The sequence below is a fragment of the Dermacentor andersoni genome, chromosome 6 (assembly GCF_023375885.2).
Source record: "Dermacentor andersoni chromosome 6, qqDerAnde1_hic_scaffold, whole genome shotgun sequence".
Taxonomy (NCBI): Eukaryota; Metazoa; Arthropoda; class Arachnida; order Ixodida; family Ixodidae; genus Dermacentor; species Dermacentor andersoni.
The window spans coordinates 36,415,047-36,432,544 of NC_092819.1; the positions used below are offsets into that span (position 1 = coordinate 36,415,047).

The 17,498-nt window shown below is 41.9% G+C and overlaps 1 protein-coding gene across 4 annotated transcripts in view; it reads right to left on the bottom strand.

Annotated features, from left to right (window-relative positions):
- Window positions 1-17: 17 nt before the first annotated feature.
- Window positions 18-17,498, bottom strand: part of LOC126521879 (organic cation transporter protein-like) — an 84,099-nt gene continuing 66,618 nt past the window's right edge. For all 4 annotated transcript variants that reach the window (XM_050170604.3, XM_050170608.3, XM_055066159.2 and 1 more), the window contains exons 6-11: window positions 15,460-15,607; window positions 14,792-14,886; window positions 13,390-13,604; window positions 11,281-11,462; window positions 9,080-9,219; window positions 18-939 (exon numbers count right to left, since the gene is read on the bottom strand). In XM_050170604.3, coding sequence (XP_050026561.1) covers window positions 861-939; window positions 9,080-9,219; window positions 11,281-11,462; window positions 13,390-13,604; window positions 14,792-14,886; window positions 15,460-15,607 — 859 coding nt within the window. In that variant the 3' untranslated portion in view covers window positions 18-860. The remainder of the gene's footprint in view (window positions 940-9,079; window positions 9,220-11,280; window positions 11,463-13,389; window positions 13,605-14,791; window positions 14,887-15,459; window positions 15,608-17,498) is intronic.

A 17,498-nucleotide genomic window follows, 5' to 3' on the forward strand; every position in this document is an offset into this window, starting at 1 on the left:
TTTGCAGGCAAAGGAAATGTAGAAAAACTGTTTAATCTTCATTTGCAGGGCGAAAACCTTTAAGGACTTCCAAAGTTCTGACAAAGCATTTTCCAAGGACTAAATTAACATTATCCCCAGTCACATGTGGCACTTTTGATCGCACTCGAACCCAGTCGGGATCAACTAGGATGGAAAGTGCCCTGTGTGACTGAGGTATTACCTTGAAAACAAGAAACTTGTTCTTAACAATGAACAAACTATTTTCATTGCACACAAACAAGAAAGATATACATGAAAAAAGCTCATGAGCAAACCACCACAAAGCTGCTAACTGGGTTGTCTTGGCTTTCCTCTTGAATTACACCCCAACTCTGTGGCCACATGTTAAAACAAAACCTCGTAAGTGTATTATGAAACAAAATTCAGGGATTCGAAAGCATCTAAAATATTTAAAGACTTTCACAGATTTGAAAATGACATTTTGACATTGCAAATATTTCAAGAACCGACGAGCCCTGAAACACCTGTACAGTTTGGTATTCACTTTGTGGCTACATGTCGGAACAAAATCTGCTAAACTTAGTATGAAATGAAATTCAGAGATTTAAAAGCATCTAATGAAATTTAAAGGCTTCGAAGGCCCTGAAAATGGTGTTTTAACATTGCAAGTGTTTTAAGAACCGATTAGCCCCGATTTGATGTAGCCTTTAAACCAGCCATTTTAAGTTATGAAACGCCTGTACAGTTTATTCCCTCGCAAGGTTATCACAAGATTAGCACAAGAAAGAATGCATGTATAAATGTATAAAAATATGGTAAGACTAGTTAAAGTATATATGCCTCGTGTATGAGTATCTAGACAATGTCCTCCTGATTGATCACGCCTTTGAAGCTTCCTCCTTAGTCTTGTTGCCTGCTCTGTCTTCCGATACCTTGCTTCGTGACGGTGCATCCGGCCTGCACAAACACAGATGGGTAGGACTACCATCACAAGTTGCACAGTGATTTCCACGTACACATTATTAGCCCCTAGCGCAGCCCACAGAGGTGCTGCGAGTAACACTCGCATGACGTCGGGGCCAGGACTCGTGTCTGTCATCTGTTAACGTACGGGTGACGTATGCATGTGTCCCATAGTGTTACAGTTTGCTCGCTATAGTTTTGTATGCTAGTACGCTTCTGGTGGTGCTATCAAATAACTTTTTTGTTTTCTTGTGTGAAGTTTATGAAGATGGCTCAACAATGCATGTATTTCTTTAAGGCAGTGTTTACAGTACTGGCCGATGGAAACTGTTCATTCGCGGTTTTAAAACCTGAAGTGGCAGTTCAGGCGGATAATAAAAGCATAAACATGAAAAATAGAACATCTGACTGAGAAACGAGAGGAATATTTGCGGCAATGCAACAACTATGTAACTACATCATTTACCATAACCATAACTCGTTATAACTTAATTTGTCACGCAGTAGTACATGGCAAAACACCTAATTTCTGCATTTGTCGACTGAAATGTCCGGCAGTAGCACGAGGACTGAATGAACACTGAAACTGAGATTCTGCTGGCACCATTTTTTCTGTGAACTGGTTACCAAAAGTAGATTGTTTGGTGCTGGTCATAAAAGGCAGTAGCTAAAGTGAATCGAGTAGAGACTGTCATCTGTTGTCAGTACACACAGAAACGCAGTGGCCAGTACTTATTTCTTTTTAGTGCTCCACATACAACTCAGGTCAGTGATTTACACATTTCTGTAGCTTCGGGAACAGTTATGACAGGCCTGCTTTGCAAATCTGACACAGCTGCTCAGCCCTACTTTTTTTGGCTAGATATGCATCTGAGACCGTGCTGCTGCAGCCAACAAGTTGAAGCCTCTTAGTTATGCGGGGCACACTGAAATTATAATAACTCACTGAGCTGTTCAAAATCAAGCAGACTAACAGGACACATGTGGTGTTTTCTTTATGCGAAGGTGATTCGTGAACTGACGAAGAGAACAGTCTTGTTTGTTTATTTCATCTTTTACCCATCGTGCCATTTAGGCATTACAGTGCCGGGGGGTTACATACAGCAAAGTGAAACGAACTAGAGCACTACATATTAAACACTTTGTAGAGAGAGAGAGAGAAAAAAAGAGACAAATGAAATACATCAGAATAGTAATGCACATTTCCAACATAAAAAATCAAGAATGCGTCTAAGAGCTTTGGCAAAGTGAAAACTGCATCATGCAACAACACAAGGACACTATTCAAATATACACAGTGACCTCTACACATATAACAAGAAAAACATCAGCTGCAGTCAAAGTCAGAAATAAGTAATATATTTGACTTTAAAGAGGAGCTGCAATAGCTTCGTTATCAACATGTATAAAGATGGTTCGAAACATCATGCTGCACAAGATAGTTAAATTTTCATCTTTAAGGCAGGACAAGCTTGGCTATGCCATATAGAGTATAACATAGGCACTCCAACTGGCGCTGTAAAACTGCGTCATTTTGATTTGCTGTTAGAATGAACAGGCGGGTCATGCGAGCAGTAGGTACCTCACCATTATGACGGCTGGTTGGTGCTTTTGTGAAGGGGATGTGCCTATTGTCAAATAAAGGCTGCTGCATTATATGAAACATCTCACCACCTTTAATATCTTCGCTGTCGACCTTAAAAGGAAGCTTTAGCCAGAAGCTCCTATTTATATGTATGGAAACGAAGAAATCATATTTTTTCTGCAAACAATGGACAGATATTAATGAAGTTCATTGGAGTAAAAAGAAAGAGTTAAAAGTCACTAACTGTAGGAAGTGAATTTTCAATTTATTTATGCCACAAATTTTACTTAGCAAAATACAAGAAAATTGCAAGAAAATCAAGTACCAAGTTTACAACTATAACTCAGCAATAAAAAAACAATATCACAATTCTGTAAACTGCATCTAATAATGCATACAATGTGTACAAAGATGATCTATTTTTACACAGTTCTGAAATATACATCTAATTTGCGAGTAGGGCAATTGAAAAATGCTCGTACACACTGTAACAATTGAATGAAGGCGTAAACTCACATATAAAGCTTGTCCGCTTAAGATACCTTAACACATTTGGTTTACAGACCTTGTAAACTGCGTTTCAATTTTTTCACTCATCAAATTCCATCAATTTTTGTAACAAAAGATTTGAAGTCCTAAATCAATATTTTGCTTGCTCTAGCTGCTTAAAGTGTAACTTTTTCTTCCAAATGCAAAAAAAAAGAAATAAAATAAATTAATTCGAATAGCTCCTGCAGTTGTCTCACGAAAGCATTTCGGTGTTTTACACGTATCTGAATAGGGTAATCGAACTTGGCCCCAAGCTCAAGCTTCCTCTTAACCATAAACTTTTCAATCGAGGCAATTTCTCTCTAAGTATTTGTGAAGTATATAGGTAAATATGACAGACCGTCGTACTAAGAGCCCTGAACAACGCTTTTTCAGAGTGGCTGTTGTGGAGAATGCAGACAGTAGCAACAAGTTAATCCGTAGAAAATGCGTACCCAACTCTTCCTTTTACGCATTATTATAGTGCCTACATTTGACTGGAACAACTCATCAGGCCAACAGAAGCGTGATGGATGGTCTGCAGGCAGTGTCCACCTTAAACCATCACTGTTTTTAACTTTTAAACAGCTTGAGCCATTTGTAGTGAAGTCATGGATTGTTAGTTATGAGCTCCTAAATTTGGGCATGGCACTTAAAGGCTGGGACACAAAAGAAGAATGCTAATCTAGTGCGTTGTACAAGTGCTTTTGTGTGTCTCTTCTCTTGTCCGCCTCGCCCAATGTTTCTGTGCTAAGCACCAGAAAAGATGCCGTACCAGAAAGGTCGAAAGTCAACCCTTGCACTGAATGTTAGGTTAAGAGGGGATGCGGGGCTGAAAATTAACTTTTGAATAGTTGCATGGAAACTTATAGATTTATGTATCTTCTTGTTTAAAGTACATGTCCTAAATTCCATTAATACAAAGAGAATAGAAAAGAAGTTATGGCTGTCATACGAACCAATTGGGCATGTCACCTTAGGAAAAAAACTATCATTTCAATGATAATGAAGAGAAATGAATTGTATTTGTTAGATATCTTCTAGGGGGGTTATTGTGCAGCATAAGGATAGTCGCGCGTTTTTCATTACATTTCTGTAACAATGTCATCACTGAGGCTAGGCTCAATTTTTTTTGCTGTCATTTTATGTTAAATATGTAACAACTTTCTTTTGTTAGTAAAAATTTAGAAATATAAAAGAGTACATAATCTTGTTCCTGATTTAATTTAAGCCCAGGAACTACTTTGAAAGCAGGTTTTGATGAAGCAGTTTGGAAATGACAGTCTTCCCAAAGTTTTTGTCCAAAAAGTGCACGCTGAGACAAATGAGCTCATAGATTTCAGAGCATGCCCATTTATTTTAAGACCAAAAATAATTAATCAAGTGTACTGCTCCATAGACTGGACCCTTCTCTTCAATTCGAACTTCACAGACAAGGGTGCCGCAGCCAGAATTCTGCCTTTCTTTTTTAGTTCTTACTTTGAAGTCTGCTGCACTCTTGATGGAAAGTCTCTCATGATTAAAATGTGCGAGAAACAAACTTTGTAATGTGGGCATTCACTCCATGTGTGGTTTCTTGCCTGCTCTGCGGCCATGTCTTAAATACAATGTTCATGGGCGCTCTCGACGGCGAGTGCGGTCAAAAGGTTTAGTCGTCGCTCGACTTCATGCCACCCACGCTTCCGCGTTTCAGTAGTTTTGTTATCACGTAGTGCTGTGCTGGCTTTCCTGGCTCGCAAAACTCGCACAAACTGCAAGTAGCAGAGAATTCAACTTCCATGTGATGTCGCGGGATGCCCGAACAGTCTGTGTCACTTGACCAAAAAGCAGCCGCAGTAGCGAATCCATCGCTCTGTCTTGGCTCGGTACCGCTGTCTGTCGGGCGCCGTATTACTTTCTGACGGCAGTCAAGGGTAGTGACGGTGTATGCATTGTCAGCACTCCCCTGGTTAGGTAGCGGGAGTTTTGAATTTCGAAAAAGGTATTCGGACCCTTCAGATGCAATTTTCTTGTAAACTAAGTCGTTTCTTGGCACGAAACAAGCGTTGTGAGGTTTCTGGAATGGCATTTAAGCAGTCCACTTTGACTTGACTTTAGTGTCCCTTTAAGCTGGTTTGATAAATTACACTTCTAGAATAAGATGCAATTCTTAGCATGAACAGAGTCTTGGTAAGCAAGAAGAGATGCCATAACAAAAGACGAGTCTCAGGTTCCTGCTCTAGTTCCTCGTGACTTCAAGAGACTTAGTCAGCATCTGCTTAAGACTGGCTAATGGCTTACTGATAAAGTTTACCAATTCTGAAGGCCAGAGACAGCCTAGTGAGCTTTGAAGAATCTTTCTCAACAAGAACATCCCCAATATGCAAAAGTGTATTGAAATCTGTGACATACTAATGTACCATGCCATGGTTTGGATGTGAAACACCAATAACTATTCGCTTTCATTTTATCTGCTAATAACCAACTCTTTCTGCCACAAATGTAAATCGAACCTTGAGGAAAGACTTTACCAGACTAAGCCAACTTAGTGTTGGTCTGTAGTGCCCCTTTAAGTGAGAGAAAGGTAGGATCTGACATAAGTGGTTGGCTGAACAAAATGTGTCAGCATGTCATCACATCTCACACTGGCAACAAAGCTCAACACATCAAGAACCTGATCCATCTGCATCCATTCAGGTGCACAAATTGTAGGCTTTGCCTATGCTGCGCTAAGTATTCTGCAAACGGCCACTAAGATGCAAAATGGTTTGCTTTCAAAGTCAAACAGCTTATGTTGAAAGTAAGAATGGAAAGTTGCGCTACCTGTCCAAACATTTTTGCCTGCAATGGACCCTTTTCATAATTGTGAAACTATGCTTTTCTGTGGGGAAGCTTACCATGCAAATAAGTGGCCGCACAGTCATTTTTGCAATCAGTGTATAAGAGCAGTTTGCTCGGCTTCTGACGTGGAAAGTGTAGACGTGGCTCTTGTGACGAGACCATGCACAGGAGACAAGCACCCGGCATGTGAAGCTAGCAATTCACCGCCATTTGAATCAAGACCAGTGCTGTTATCAGTTGGGCAGATATGCAATGCAGATTGCAAATTAGAAGAAGGCTCTGTTCAGGTATTTTTCAGTTTCAGGTTCAGTTTACTGATGCGATTGAAATTTTGTATAGAAAAAGTAGCTCTAGGAGGTCCCATAGTCAAAGACTGGGGAGGGACCTCCAACAATAAATACATAGAAAAAGTACACTTAATGCGGTTAACAGCAGTAGCAATCCTATGAAAACAAAAAGTATTAAAAAAAAAGTCAGGAAAGTCAAGTCATGGTAATAACAAAGTATAAACACAAAAGGCAGATTCTGGGAATAATATTCCACAGAGAGAAGCACAATATAAACAACACAATCACTTTCCCAACAAGTGGTGATGAAGTTTCCTCTTAAATAAATGAATGGAAGGAGATGATTTAATGGAGGGCGGTAGTGAATTCCATATTGATGTGGCCAAAAAGTTCCCAGTAAGTTTGTCGTAGCTAGTCCTTGGTTTCGTTAGCAGGTAGTTATTATGGTGTGAAAATCAAGTGCCAGTGAAATTTGGGGTTTAGTCTTTTGTTATCAACAAAATTGGTAATTCTCCTCGACAAAATTTATACGTCAGGACACCAAGAGAACATTTATTTAAATCCGCTACTGACACAATATATGTGCGGAGTATTGGCAAGGCACTAGATGAAAAATGGCTATAAGTGATTATTCTCAAAGCTGGGTTTTGTGTGTGCTGCAGGGGCACCAAGCGAGTTACGTATGTATTGCATTAAGAAGAAATGCAGTAAGAGATGTGGCTGTGAAGAAATGCTTAGTGGAGTGAAATTAATATATGTACAGGAAGACAGGGGCGGACTTTGATTACTATTCCGATACCATATGCCGCTTTGCGGGTTAATAACAATATGTGGGTTGTAAATTTCAAATGATTGTTGAGTTCTACTCCAAGAAATGTTGCATGGTCAAGAGCCTGAAGCAAAGTCGGACCAATGCTAATGCATGGCTTCTCCTGTACACTTATTTTCAGGAATGAAAAAATTACAAATTTCAATTTAGTAGCATTAATATTGAGCATATTATCTCTGCACCAATTAACGATTTTAGCTGCGTCAGCAATAAGTTAAGAAATTAGCAATTTCAAACACGTGTTAGAAGAATAAATTGTTGTGTTGTCAGCATATAAAATACAACTAGAATGTTTAATGTGTTCTGGAAGGTCATTGATGTACACGAGAAATAAAACTGGTCCTAGTATTTAGCCTTGTGGAACCCCTATGTTAGTTAGTTTGGTACGAGAATGAGTATCAGAAATAGAGACGACATGTTTTCGATCATGTAAATAACTGCGAATTAAGAAAAGTGCTGGACCACATATGCCAACAGCGTTTAGTCTAGCAAAAAGTATGTCATGATTAATGAATCGAGAGCTTTAGAAAACTCAATAAACAAGGTACCAGCCAATTTACCCGTGTCAATGGCTGTTTTAGGATGATCAGTTAAAGTAATGAGCACTAATTCAGTTGAGTAACCAAATCGAAAGCCAACTTGATTAGATGACAAAATACTGAACTTTGTGAAATAGCTAGTTAAATGTACTACGAATAATTTTTCAATTACCTTGCTGAAAAATGATAAAATAGATATAGGACCAAAAAAGATTCTGGTCATAAAAGCTTAAATACCACTTAATGTGTGCTCTGTCTGTTTAGAAGAAACAAATCCTTGTATAATAGTGCAATATGATTAAAGGTAAAAGAATAAATCCTTGAAAAAGGTACAGTTACCCGCTTTCTTGGCACTTATATGGTATTCAAGCCACTCCCACAACCTTCTGAATCCACCACCGGCCATAACTTTACCCTGATAGCTGATTAAAACATACTGTCAGATTTCTGTCCCATAAAGCCCTATAAGTTATGAAAGAATAATGAAACTAAAAACGAAGAAGAAAAACGAAGAGGCCTTATGCACAATACGGTCCACAGTTCAAGGGAATGTCTAACTGGCAATAAAGCCAATATAACTGAAACACTTCTACGTTATTGAGAGAAAAACATGACTGACAGGAGGCATAAGGCGGATATCTATGCATTAAAAGAAAAAAAAGAATTCTGGGGTTATATGTGCCAAACCCACGATGTGATCATGACGCACGCCATAGTGGGGGCTCTGGATTTTAAAAAAATAATTAAATTATGGGGTTTTACGTGCCAAAATCACTTTCTGATTATGAGGCACGCCGTAGTGGAGGACTCCGGAAATTTCGACCACCTGGGGTTCTTTAACGTGCACCTAAATCTAAGTGCACGGGTTTTTTCGCATTTCGCCCCCATCGAAATGTGGCCACCGTGGCCGGGATTCGACCCTGCGACCTTGTGCTCAGCAGCCCAACACCATAGCCACTGAGCAACCACGGCGGGTGGCTCTGGATCAATTTTGACCATCAGGAGTGTGCACCCAATGCATATTAGTGCTTTCGCATTCCGCCCCATCTGTATACTGTCATTAAAACATAGTCTGCGTGTCTTTGGGTTATAATTCACCTGTTATTGGTAGCCAAATTCTGACTGAGTGCTTCCTTTATAACTTAAGATTGTTTAAGAGCAACTTGTCCAATACCTTGACAAGTCACTGGACTCAACCTGTGGCACTTGCGATGCGGGTTAGCCAGCCGCAGCTCACCACGTGATATGGACATTTTCCAGCCTATTTGCTCTGCAAGAAATCTGCCCTGCCCACAGGAAATCCACACACGACACCTTGCAGTAATACCAATTGAGGAGCGAAACCATCAACCTAATCTAGGCACTTCGCTGGAAGCACAACAGGAGGCTGCATTTTCTTTTAATAAACTTTTCTCTCTCTCCCTTTAAGAATGGACCGCACTGTGCTTCCCATACTTGTCCTCTTGTACCTTCCTTGGTGCTTTGCATAGTTGGTTCCTCAACTCTTCTTATGCATCAGGCAATTCTGCAACCAGTGGACACTCACCCTAGGAACTGTTCTCCTTCAACCACACTGTCCGGCAGCTGAGCCCCTCGGGTCTCAGGCAATAAAAGCACCGTAAGGCCACTTGAGATGCAGATGGCCCCGTACACACCAAACGGCACGCTCTCATGTGTAGCATGACCCTGTGCATCGTACAAAAGAAAAAAAGATATGCAAATGTAATGGCGCCTCCTTAAGTAACAAGTGTGTACAAATATCCTTCGAAATCCTGAGTACAAATTGAGTAGTGGTACTTGTGTTTCAAATAGGCGTGTTCGAATAGAAAAATTTCAAATCAGTATTCATATGAATGTTTGAGAAAAATAATGTTTGAACATTGAATATCGAATACTCCCAATTTATAAACAAAGTGAAGTATAAACGTGTCATGGAGTATGTTGGTTGGGCAGGGAGAGAAGGAGATTTTTTTCATATTACTTGATAGATGTAATGCAGCTAAGTGGATGTCAGGTCAACTAAGAAGCTTGTAAATAAGAAACAACTGTAAAGTGATGATCATATATCGTGTACTAATGACAATTATATCAATGAAACACAGGAGCTATCAGTCACAAAATGCACATACTGTATACAGCATTGTTTGGTTGACACAGATAAGCATAATACTGTAGCTACAGTGTATGTTTTTAAAAGATACAGACATACTCAGACTTCCCAATAATGCCTGTCATTTGTCATTCACCCTGTTGCCGGTTTATACAGTTAAACTGCGATGTAACGAAGTAGATAAAATCGGCAATTTGCTTCGTTATAACGAAACTTCGTTATATTGAAATTTGACTTTTTATGCATATAAGTATAGTCACCAATCGATCTTTCTCACACGGAACGGGGCTGCAGAATTTTCCGAATCCTCGGGCAATCGAAAAAAGTCGAATTTGAGTAAGGAAACCATTCCTTCGGATGAATTTGGGAGTTGGCGACGAATGATACGATACCACGTCCACAATATCTTCACATTGGTGGTACGAATTAAGCGAAGCCAGCCACATTTTTGCGTGCAATCCACCCAAACGGCTGATAGCGTGGTCCGCACTGGGACGACGCTATCGTGGAAAGCGCCGGCAGCGGAGAGCGAATGCTTCGTCTGCCTCTTGCTCCAACGGGTCACCGAATCTCGAGATTATGCAACCTCGAATACTAAGCGCGCGGGAATACAGCTTACACGACACCATGCTGTTTCGGCACGCCCATTCGTTGCTCGTGTGGCAGACTACCATTGAAGCAGGATGCACGGCGGCGAATACACGCTCAGCCGCGCTTACAGCCATGCATAGCCATGGCCAAAGCGCGTGCCGGAAACCGAGAGCCAGCCCAATATGTCTCTCCCCCCACCACTCGCTCGCTCCCCTTTCACTTCGCTCACGCGGGAAAGCGGCACTCAGGAATCCATCAACTTCCTTGTCTCACCCTTGCACGCTTTCACTCGTACCTAAAACACACAGTGTGCAAGGCACGATAGGATCTTATTGCAGTTGGACTTTATACGGAACATGATGCGGCTCCATTTGGGTGGTCGCTCTTTTCGCACATGGCACGATTTGAAAGGTGCGCCTGCGATTGTAATTCAATCCTTTGACCATCTGTGTATGCGAAAGTTTCCATTTATTGTCTCAGTAATAGTTTGTGGCAGCAGTGAAATTTCATTATATTGAAATTCGTTATATCGAGGTTTAACTGTAATTTCCTTGTGCCCAGTGGTGCGACAAAGGCGAGGGTTAAGGGCTACAACGTACTTCTTCTGTTGCATTGAGACCTGAAGCGGTAATGCATTAAATGATCAGTGCAAGTTCTTCGTCAAATGTAACACCTGCTGCTTGCAGTGGGCATGAGATATAAAAAGAGGAGGCTCAATAAACGCAGACAGCTAGAGAAGGCAAAGGATATGACATGAAACAGCAAGGTCTACTCTTCCCATCTCATTAATTCCTTATGTTGCTTGGCTTTCACACCAGCAGCAAAAAATGAATAGTCAGGTGGTACTGAGCATAGCAATGATAGCTGTGAATCTTTGTTTCAAAACAGCTTGTGACACATTTTGGCATTTAGCTTGCTGCTGTGTTGAATGTTAGCCTCAAACAGTCCTAGCCCTCTGGCAGCAAACCGGCAGCATTGAGGTTGATTTCAGTTCACAATCAGAGTGCATTTCTGATGTTCGATTGCATGGATGGGGCTCCACTCACCAGCTCCTTGACGAAAGGGGCGATGATGGCACCAAATCGGGCAATGGTAGAGCTCGAGCCCACCCCGACATTGCGTACCACCGTCGGATAGATCTCGGCCGAGTAAACGTACAGGATACCATAGGAGGCAGTGATCAGAAACTTGCCGATCATGGCAAACGTTATCTTCAGCCAGAGGGTCTCTGCAAGCATGCGAGAGAGGGTAGAATTAGAGCCTTCAATGAGGTTATGTTCACTGACGTAGCCTAGAGGCTATGGTGACAAGCTGCTTATGTGAACTAGTTCTAGTGCTTGCAATGAGTCAAAGGTAAACATCACAATCGTTAGATAGTTATAGTTTGATTAATGTATAACCAAGAATTCAGGAGACATTTAAACAATTCTTAGAAGTAGTCCAGCAGTTATAAAAGCTGTCTTTTCAGTGTTGCATTTTTTTCGTGCTGTCAAGCACATAAATCTGAGTGATAATCACTTATCAGCTCTTCAATTAACTAAGTAACTAAATCTTGTAATTTATTAATTTATGAAACATCTTTCAACTTCAGAACTGAAGCGGTTTAGTGCATGAGGCACGTCCATCTAGCAAGGATTCTTGGACTACTACCAGTTTCGAGATACACTCTAGACTGCAGAAGAAACATAACGGCATTCCCATTCTATATATATCGTGTTTATTCGAATATAGGTCGGCCTTTTTTTTCCTCAGAAATGTTACCAAAAAAATGAGCAATCAAACCATGTTTATGGCCAAAGAATCTCGACCTATACTAGTGAACAAAGCTAGCAAAATTATGGAGCTAACGGAGTTCCTCCACTGCACTCGCCATAAAGCCAGCCTGGAGATTATTCAGACTGGCTTTAAGAAACGCTGCGTATCCAATGCACTAGACAGCCCCAAGGACGACACTGCTTAAGGTGCCAAGGGTGCATGCGAAGCATCTGACGAGGACAACTTCTCTCCGGTAGTTCTAATGAGGATGCAGCTTGTGGCATCGACAAGCGATAGTTAGTAGCCGAGCTTACCATAAATAGTGGTGCGTCATGTTCAAAGTCTTTTGTTGTACTAAATACTGACTATGGGTTGACCTATATTACCTTTCTTTCTTTTTCTTTTTTACTTCTCGGTGCGTTCAATATATAGGGGTCGACCTATATGCATGTTCGACCTACATTTGAGTAAACACGATACTTTAGTTCCACGGTGTATAAGTGCCTGCTAGGAAAATTGTGAGTGAAAATGCAGTGCATCTCGCTGTAAGTTTGACTGATGGATTAGTTGTCTCTAACGTCCCAAAGTAACACTGGGGCTATGAGAGATGCCGAGCAGAGGGCGCCAGATTAATTTTGAACCAGCTGAGGGTCTGTTAACTGCACCGAATGTAGTAATGAGCATTTTTGCATTTCATCCCCATCCAAGTGCAGCTGCTGTGGCCAGGAATGAAACCTGTAACCTCGAGCTCGGCATCAAAACACCACAGCCACAAAGTCATCACGGTGGGTTCGCTGCAAGTTTGCGGCTGCATGTCTTGAAAGTGGCGCTAGACGCACGACGAAGGTCGAACTCAAGATGAACTTCTGCTTAAGATTGTATAACAACTACATACTCTCAGGAAGAATGAAGTACTTAAGCATTGCAGGCAGTTTACAACTAACAGACAAGGAGACGTGAACGGAAACAAGGGTGCCAAGAACAAAATAAAACTCTAGCAGATTTTGATAGTACATAGCTTCCTTCTCCAAGAGATGATTTATATAAATGAAATAAATTTGTCACGTTATAGGCAAATTTGGTTGCTTTGCCAAAAATTGTAGATAACCAGATGTAATTAGTAGTGTTGGTTAGGGTTAGTTGGTCGCTTATGATAACAAATCAACAGTGTGAGCAAAAGAGGAGGACAAAAACAAAAACAAAAGAGGAACAGCACTGGTCCTGTCGTCTTTTTGGCCTTGTCTTTTGCTCGCACTGTTTATTTGTAACCAAATGCCCAGACTTCCTGCAAGGGAGCTTGTCAGTCCTCGGCGATTGTGACTTACAGTTAAGGAAACACTACCACAGCCAATGAATTGTTGTGGCAGGTATAGTTCTGAACAACAGAGGGAGACACTCACTTCCTTGGAAGAAGATGGTGACGATACAAGCTATCCCAGCCAGCAGCATGCATCCACTCTGTGACCAACGTCGTCCCATCTTCTGGATTACCACTATAGAGATAGCGTAGGCTGGAAACTCCACAGCACCAGCAATTGCAAAGTTGAGGTATGGGTTGCCTCCGAGATCATTAGTGTTGAGTGACATGGCATAGTAGGTGAATGAATTGACGAACCTGGACATGTGAAATAAGAATCCGTTAGAAATCCTAACAAGGCAAAGTGTTCATAGGAAAGTGGAAAGCAAACTCTTTAATTACGAAGTTTGAGCTGCACTCGGCTGTTTGTACCATTGTACCGTTAAAGACGAACTGTACTCATCCAGGGCACAGTCTTTTCTGCTTTGCTTAGCGAAGATGACTCAATTTGCATTGTACATTTGAGTTTCAGCATCTGAACATATCCCTCAGTGCTATCAGTTGCTTTCGTTACCATCTGCTCAGATAATTGTGCTAATACCTTACAAGTAAGCTGAGGAGAAGTCATTTTTTATAGCAGACGTCATTTATTATTATTCTGGGTGAATATAAAAGATAAAGTTCACTTGTAGTAGATTTGTTGAATCTGGATGTAATGTGCGATAATTCGCTAGAATAAAAAGAAACAGTGTATTTTGCTCACAATTTTTACAAAAGAACTTGGGAATTAAAGATACACCAAAGAGAAACACTAAATTACTGTAGAGTGATAAGTATTCCTTAAAAACCTCAGTTTAATTTATTTCGCATTGATAGGTTGATTATTACATGAGAAAACAAAAGTTAAAGTTTCATTTCTGGAATTTCAAGCCGAAACCCCAGTGTCGGCATGCCAGGATGAAGATACAGATTTCAAAGTACTTTTTCGTATTTTTGGCCATTGTTGCTCACTATTGTACTTCACTAAATGTTTCGGAACTTGCCAAGTTCAGTATCTGCCTCCCTTAAGGGCAAGCTATACTCCAGCGTAACGCACACACATGCACGCGCGTCAGACTCTGTGATGTCAGGGTGACGAACAAATGACTTCTATAATATGGCAACACAATTCAGCTGGCGTAACTCGTGCTATAAAATGTGCTCCAACATCGCCAACGCCTCTTCTATTTTTCGGTGGCCGTTATAGGCCGCGATGGCCACCTGTCTTGGGATTCTGGTGCACAAGCAATGTCAGAGCTGCACCCTAGAGGTGCCAGAGTGCGCACCTACGGGCGTGGCTCTCTGCACATGTACAACGATTGCTGTGGCAACACACGCATTGGTGTGGTAGCGGCTGGTTGTAGTGTACAGTGTTGAATTTTCTTTGAGCGTGGTGCTGCCGACGCAAGGAACTCCATGCCTACGGGTATGCAGTGGAGAGAAAATGAATCAAAAGGAGCTCTCACCAGCAGAAGTAGAGAATGAGAGTTCGTCGCCTGAGCACGGGCGTCTTGAGCAGGTCGAATACTGTTGCTTTGCCAAACACATGCTTTGGCTGCTCCTGCATGGTCAGATGGGCAAGGCTGTCAAGTCAAAACTACTGAGAAGTGCATAAAATAACTAAGATAACAAGTTAAACATCTTGAAGTACAAAAAGTAGGTTCAGTATGTATAACAGCATACAAAATGATGTAGGAGCCTGATACTGATTGTTTGCTGGCAGAGCTTAAGGTCCAGAAGCAACACATCGGCCAGGAGAGATTGCATACTGATCAGCTCTCGATTGGTCGGCTTACTGCAAGCTAAATTTTGTCAGTGCAGAAGTGCCGGCATGTTTCGTGGGCATGTTTGCATGTGTGTGTGTGGGAAAGTGGGATGATAGTCTGATAAAATTTGTTATCTTGCGATTATAGCCTTTTTTCTTTTTTAGGGCTTGCAAAAGTGCTGTACACTCATACCTATATGGCTTTGTTGTGACATCGTTCTTCCCTCAAGAAAAAATAAAAATAAGAGAGCGTGGATGTCCATCACTGGTAACTAAACATGCATGCCATTCACCTGAACTGGTGCTTCAAAATGATAAGGTAATAATATTTTCCCACAACAACGATTAAAAGAGCAGTATTCACCTTACCTTCTCAAACTCTTTCTTCAGCTGTTCATACTTGATTTCAGCCTCCTCCTTGTCCTTCTCGTTACGTTCCACGGCCTCCATGATCAATTTGTGAGCTTGATCGAACTTCTTGTTGGCCATGAGCCATCGTGGAGACTCTGGAAGAACCCTGAAAAGGACCGTCTTGCTGAATGCTTCAAGCTCTGACCAAATGCTCATTAGTCATCCTAACGTGCAGAAGAAATTGCATTTTACAAATTCAGTAGTGCGCATGCTGAAATAATTGTGTAGATGAAAAGCGGCAGCTATAGAGAAAAGCTTAAGGAGCTATGGCCACGGTTGATTTCCATGGGGCCTTTGGCATAATACAAGTGTCAAGGCCATATTGCGTTGCTTCCTGCTTTACATGGAGTGAAACTTTTGCATAAGGCAATTGGCCCTAATGTCATGTTAGTTAATGCTATTGCTTTAGCTTTTTAAAACAGGTACAGTGGAACCCCGATTATAAGACTTTCTCGGGACCGTGAAAAAGCGTCGTAAAATGCGGCCGTCGTAAAATCCGAACATAAATTATGCCTATAAATATACTACTTATTTAGTGCAACAGATTTATGAGAAACTTCAATGGAAACTGCTAATATACTCGGCAGGGCTTGGTAACCCAAATTACCAAAAAAGTAAATGTGATAAGAATTAATGCTGCAGTACAGGTACCAATCATGCTTTATTCGAACGAACCTTTACGGCACACTCCACTGCCCACTGCCGCGATTCCCACCAGCCGGCGCAAACTTTTAAAAAAGTCGGTAAGCTTATTTTGGACCTTGTTTGATCCGTGAACCAAGAACTTTCGTTCGAGTTGGGCAACGTCCAAAAGAAGGTCCTCTGCGGCGTCACGTGAACAGAAGAAGTTCCGGATGCCGTCTATGTGCCATAGCACCTCAGCGAACGTGGTAGGCACAGGCACGGCATCTGTGGCATCGTCGTTGTCCTCGTCCAATGTCGCAGCGACGTCGGGACTAGGCAAAGCCTCCTCGATGGCGTCATCCAGCGACACCTCCCCGCAGATCGCAACGTTCTCGGCCTCCACGTACTCGGCGAAGGTCGTGGTGAGGTTTAAACCCTTGAAAGCGTCATCGGCGAAGCCTGCATCGGCCTGGAGCGGCATCGAGGTTGTTGCGTCCCCAGCAGAGGAGGCAGTCTCTCGCTTAAAGCCATAGTGCTTGAACGAGTTAGCAACTGTGCTTCGCGACATTGCATTCCACAAACTAGCAATAAATTGCATGGCGTTGAGCACGGTGATCTTTTTTTCCGACTCGCTGCGCTCCATAGCCACCAGCCGACGCTGCAATAACCGCTTCCGGTAGCCTTGCTTGACGCACTTGATGATGCAGGCATCCAGCGGCTGCAGCTGGCTTGTGCAGTTGGGCGAAAAAAAAAAAAAAAAACTTTATGTTCCTCAGGCTGGACGTATCGCGTGGGTAGCATGGTGCATTGTCCATGGAAAGCAATATTTTCCTCGCCTTAGCACCCATTTTGTTATCCAGCTGCTGCAAAAAATTGCTGAAGAGCGAAGACGTCATCCACGCCTTTTTGTTGAAATTGTAGCTGCATGGCAGTTTCTTCACGTTCTTAAAGCACCGTGGCTTTGCAAACTTTCCAACAATGAGCATGAGCAGCCTCTCAGAACTGTCCTCATTAGCACAGAATAGTGCTGTCACACGCACTTTACTACGCTTGCCACCATGACAGCTGTCATCCTTAAATGCAAGGGTTTGCTTGGGCTGCATATGGTAAAAAATACCGCTCTCATCGGCGTTGAAAATGTCGTAGGGCTTGTAGGCAGCAATCATCTCCGGCAGCGACTCTATCTACTTGTTCACCGTCGAAACGTCCACGGAAGTGCTTTTTCCACAGGAGCGGCTGTACACAGTCCTGTTTCGTTCTTTAAGGCAATCCAGCTACCCGTTCAATGCCTGAAAGTCGTCGATGCCTAGACGCAATGCCACAAGGTCCGCCTTTTCTTTTAGGATGGCGCCATCCACGTTGATCGCAGAGCT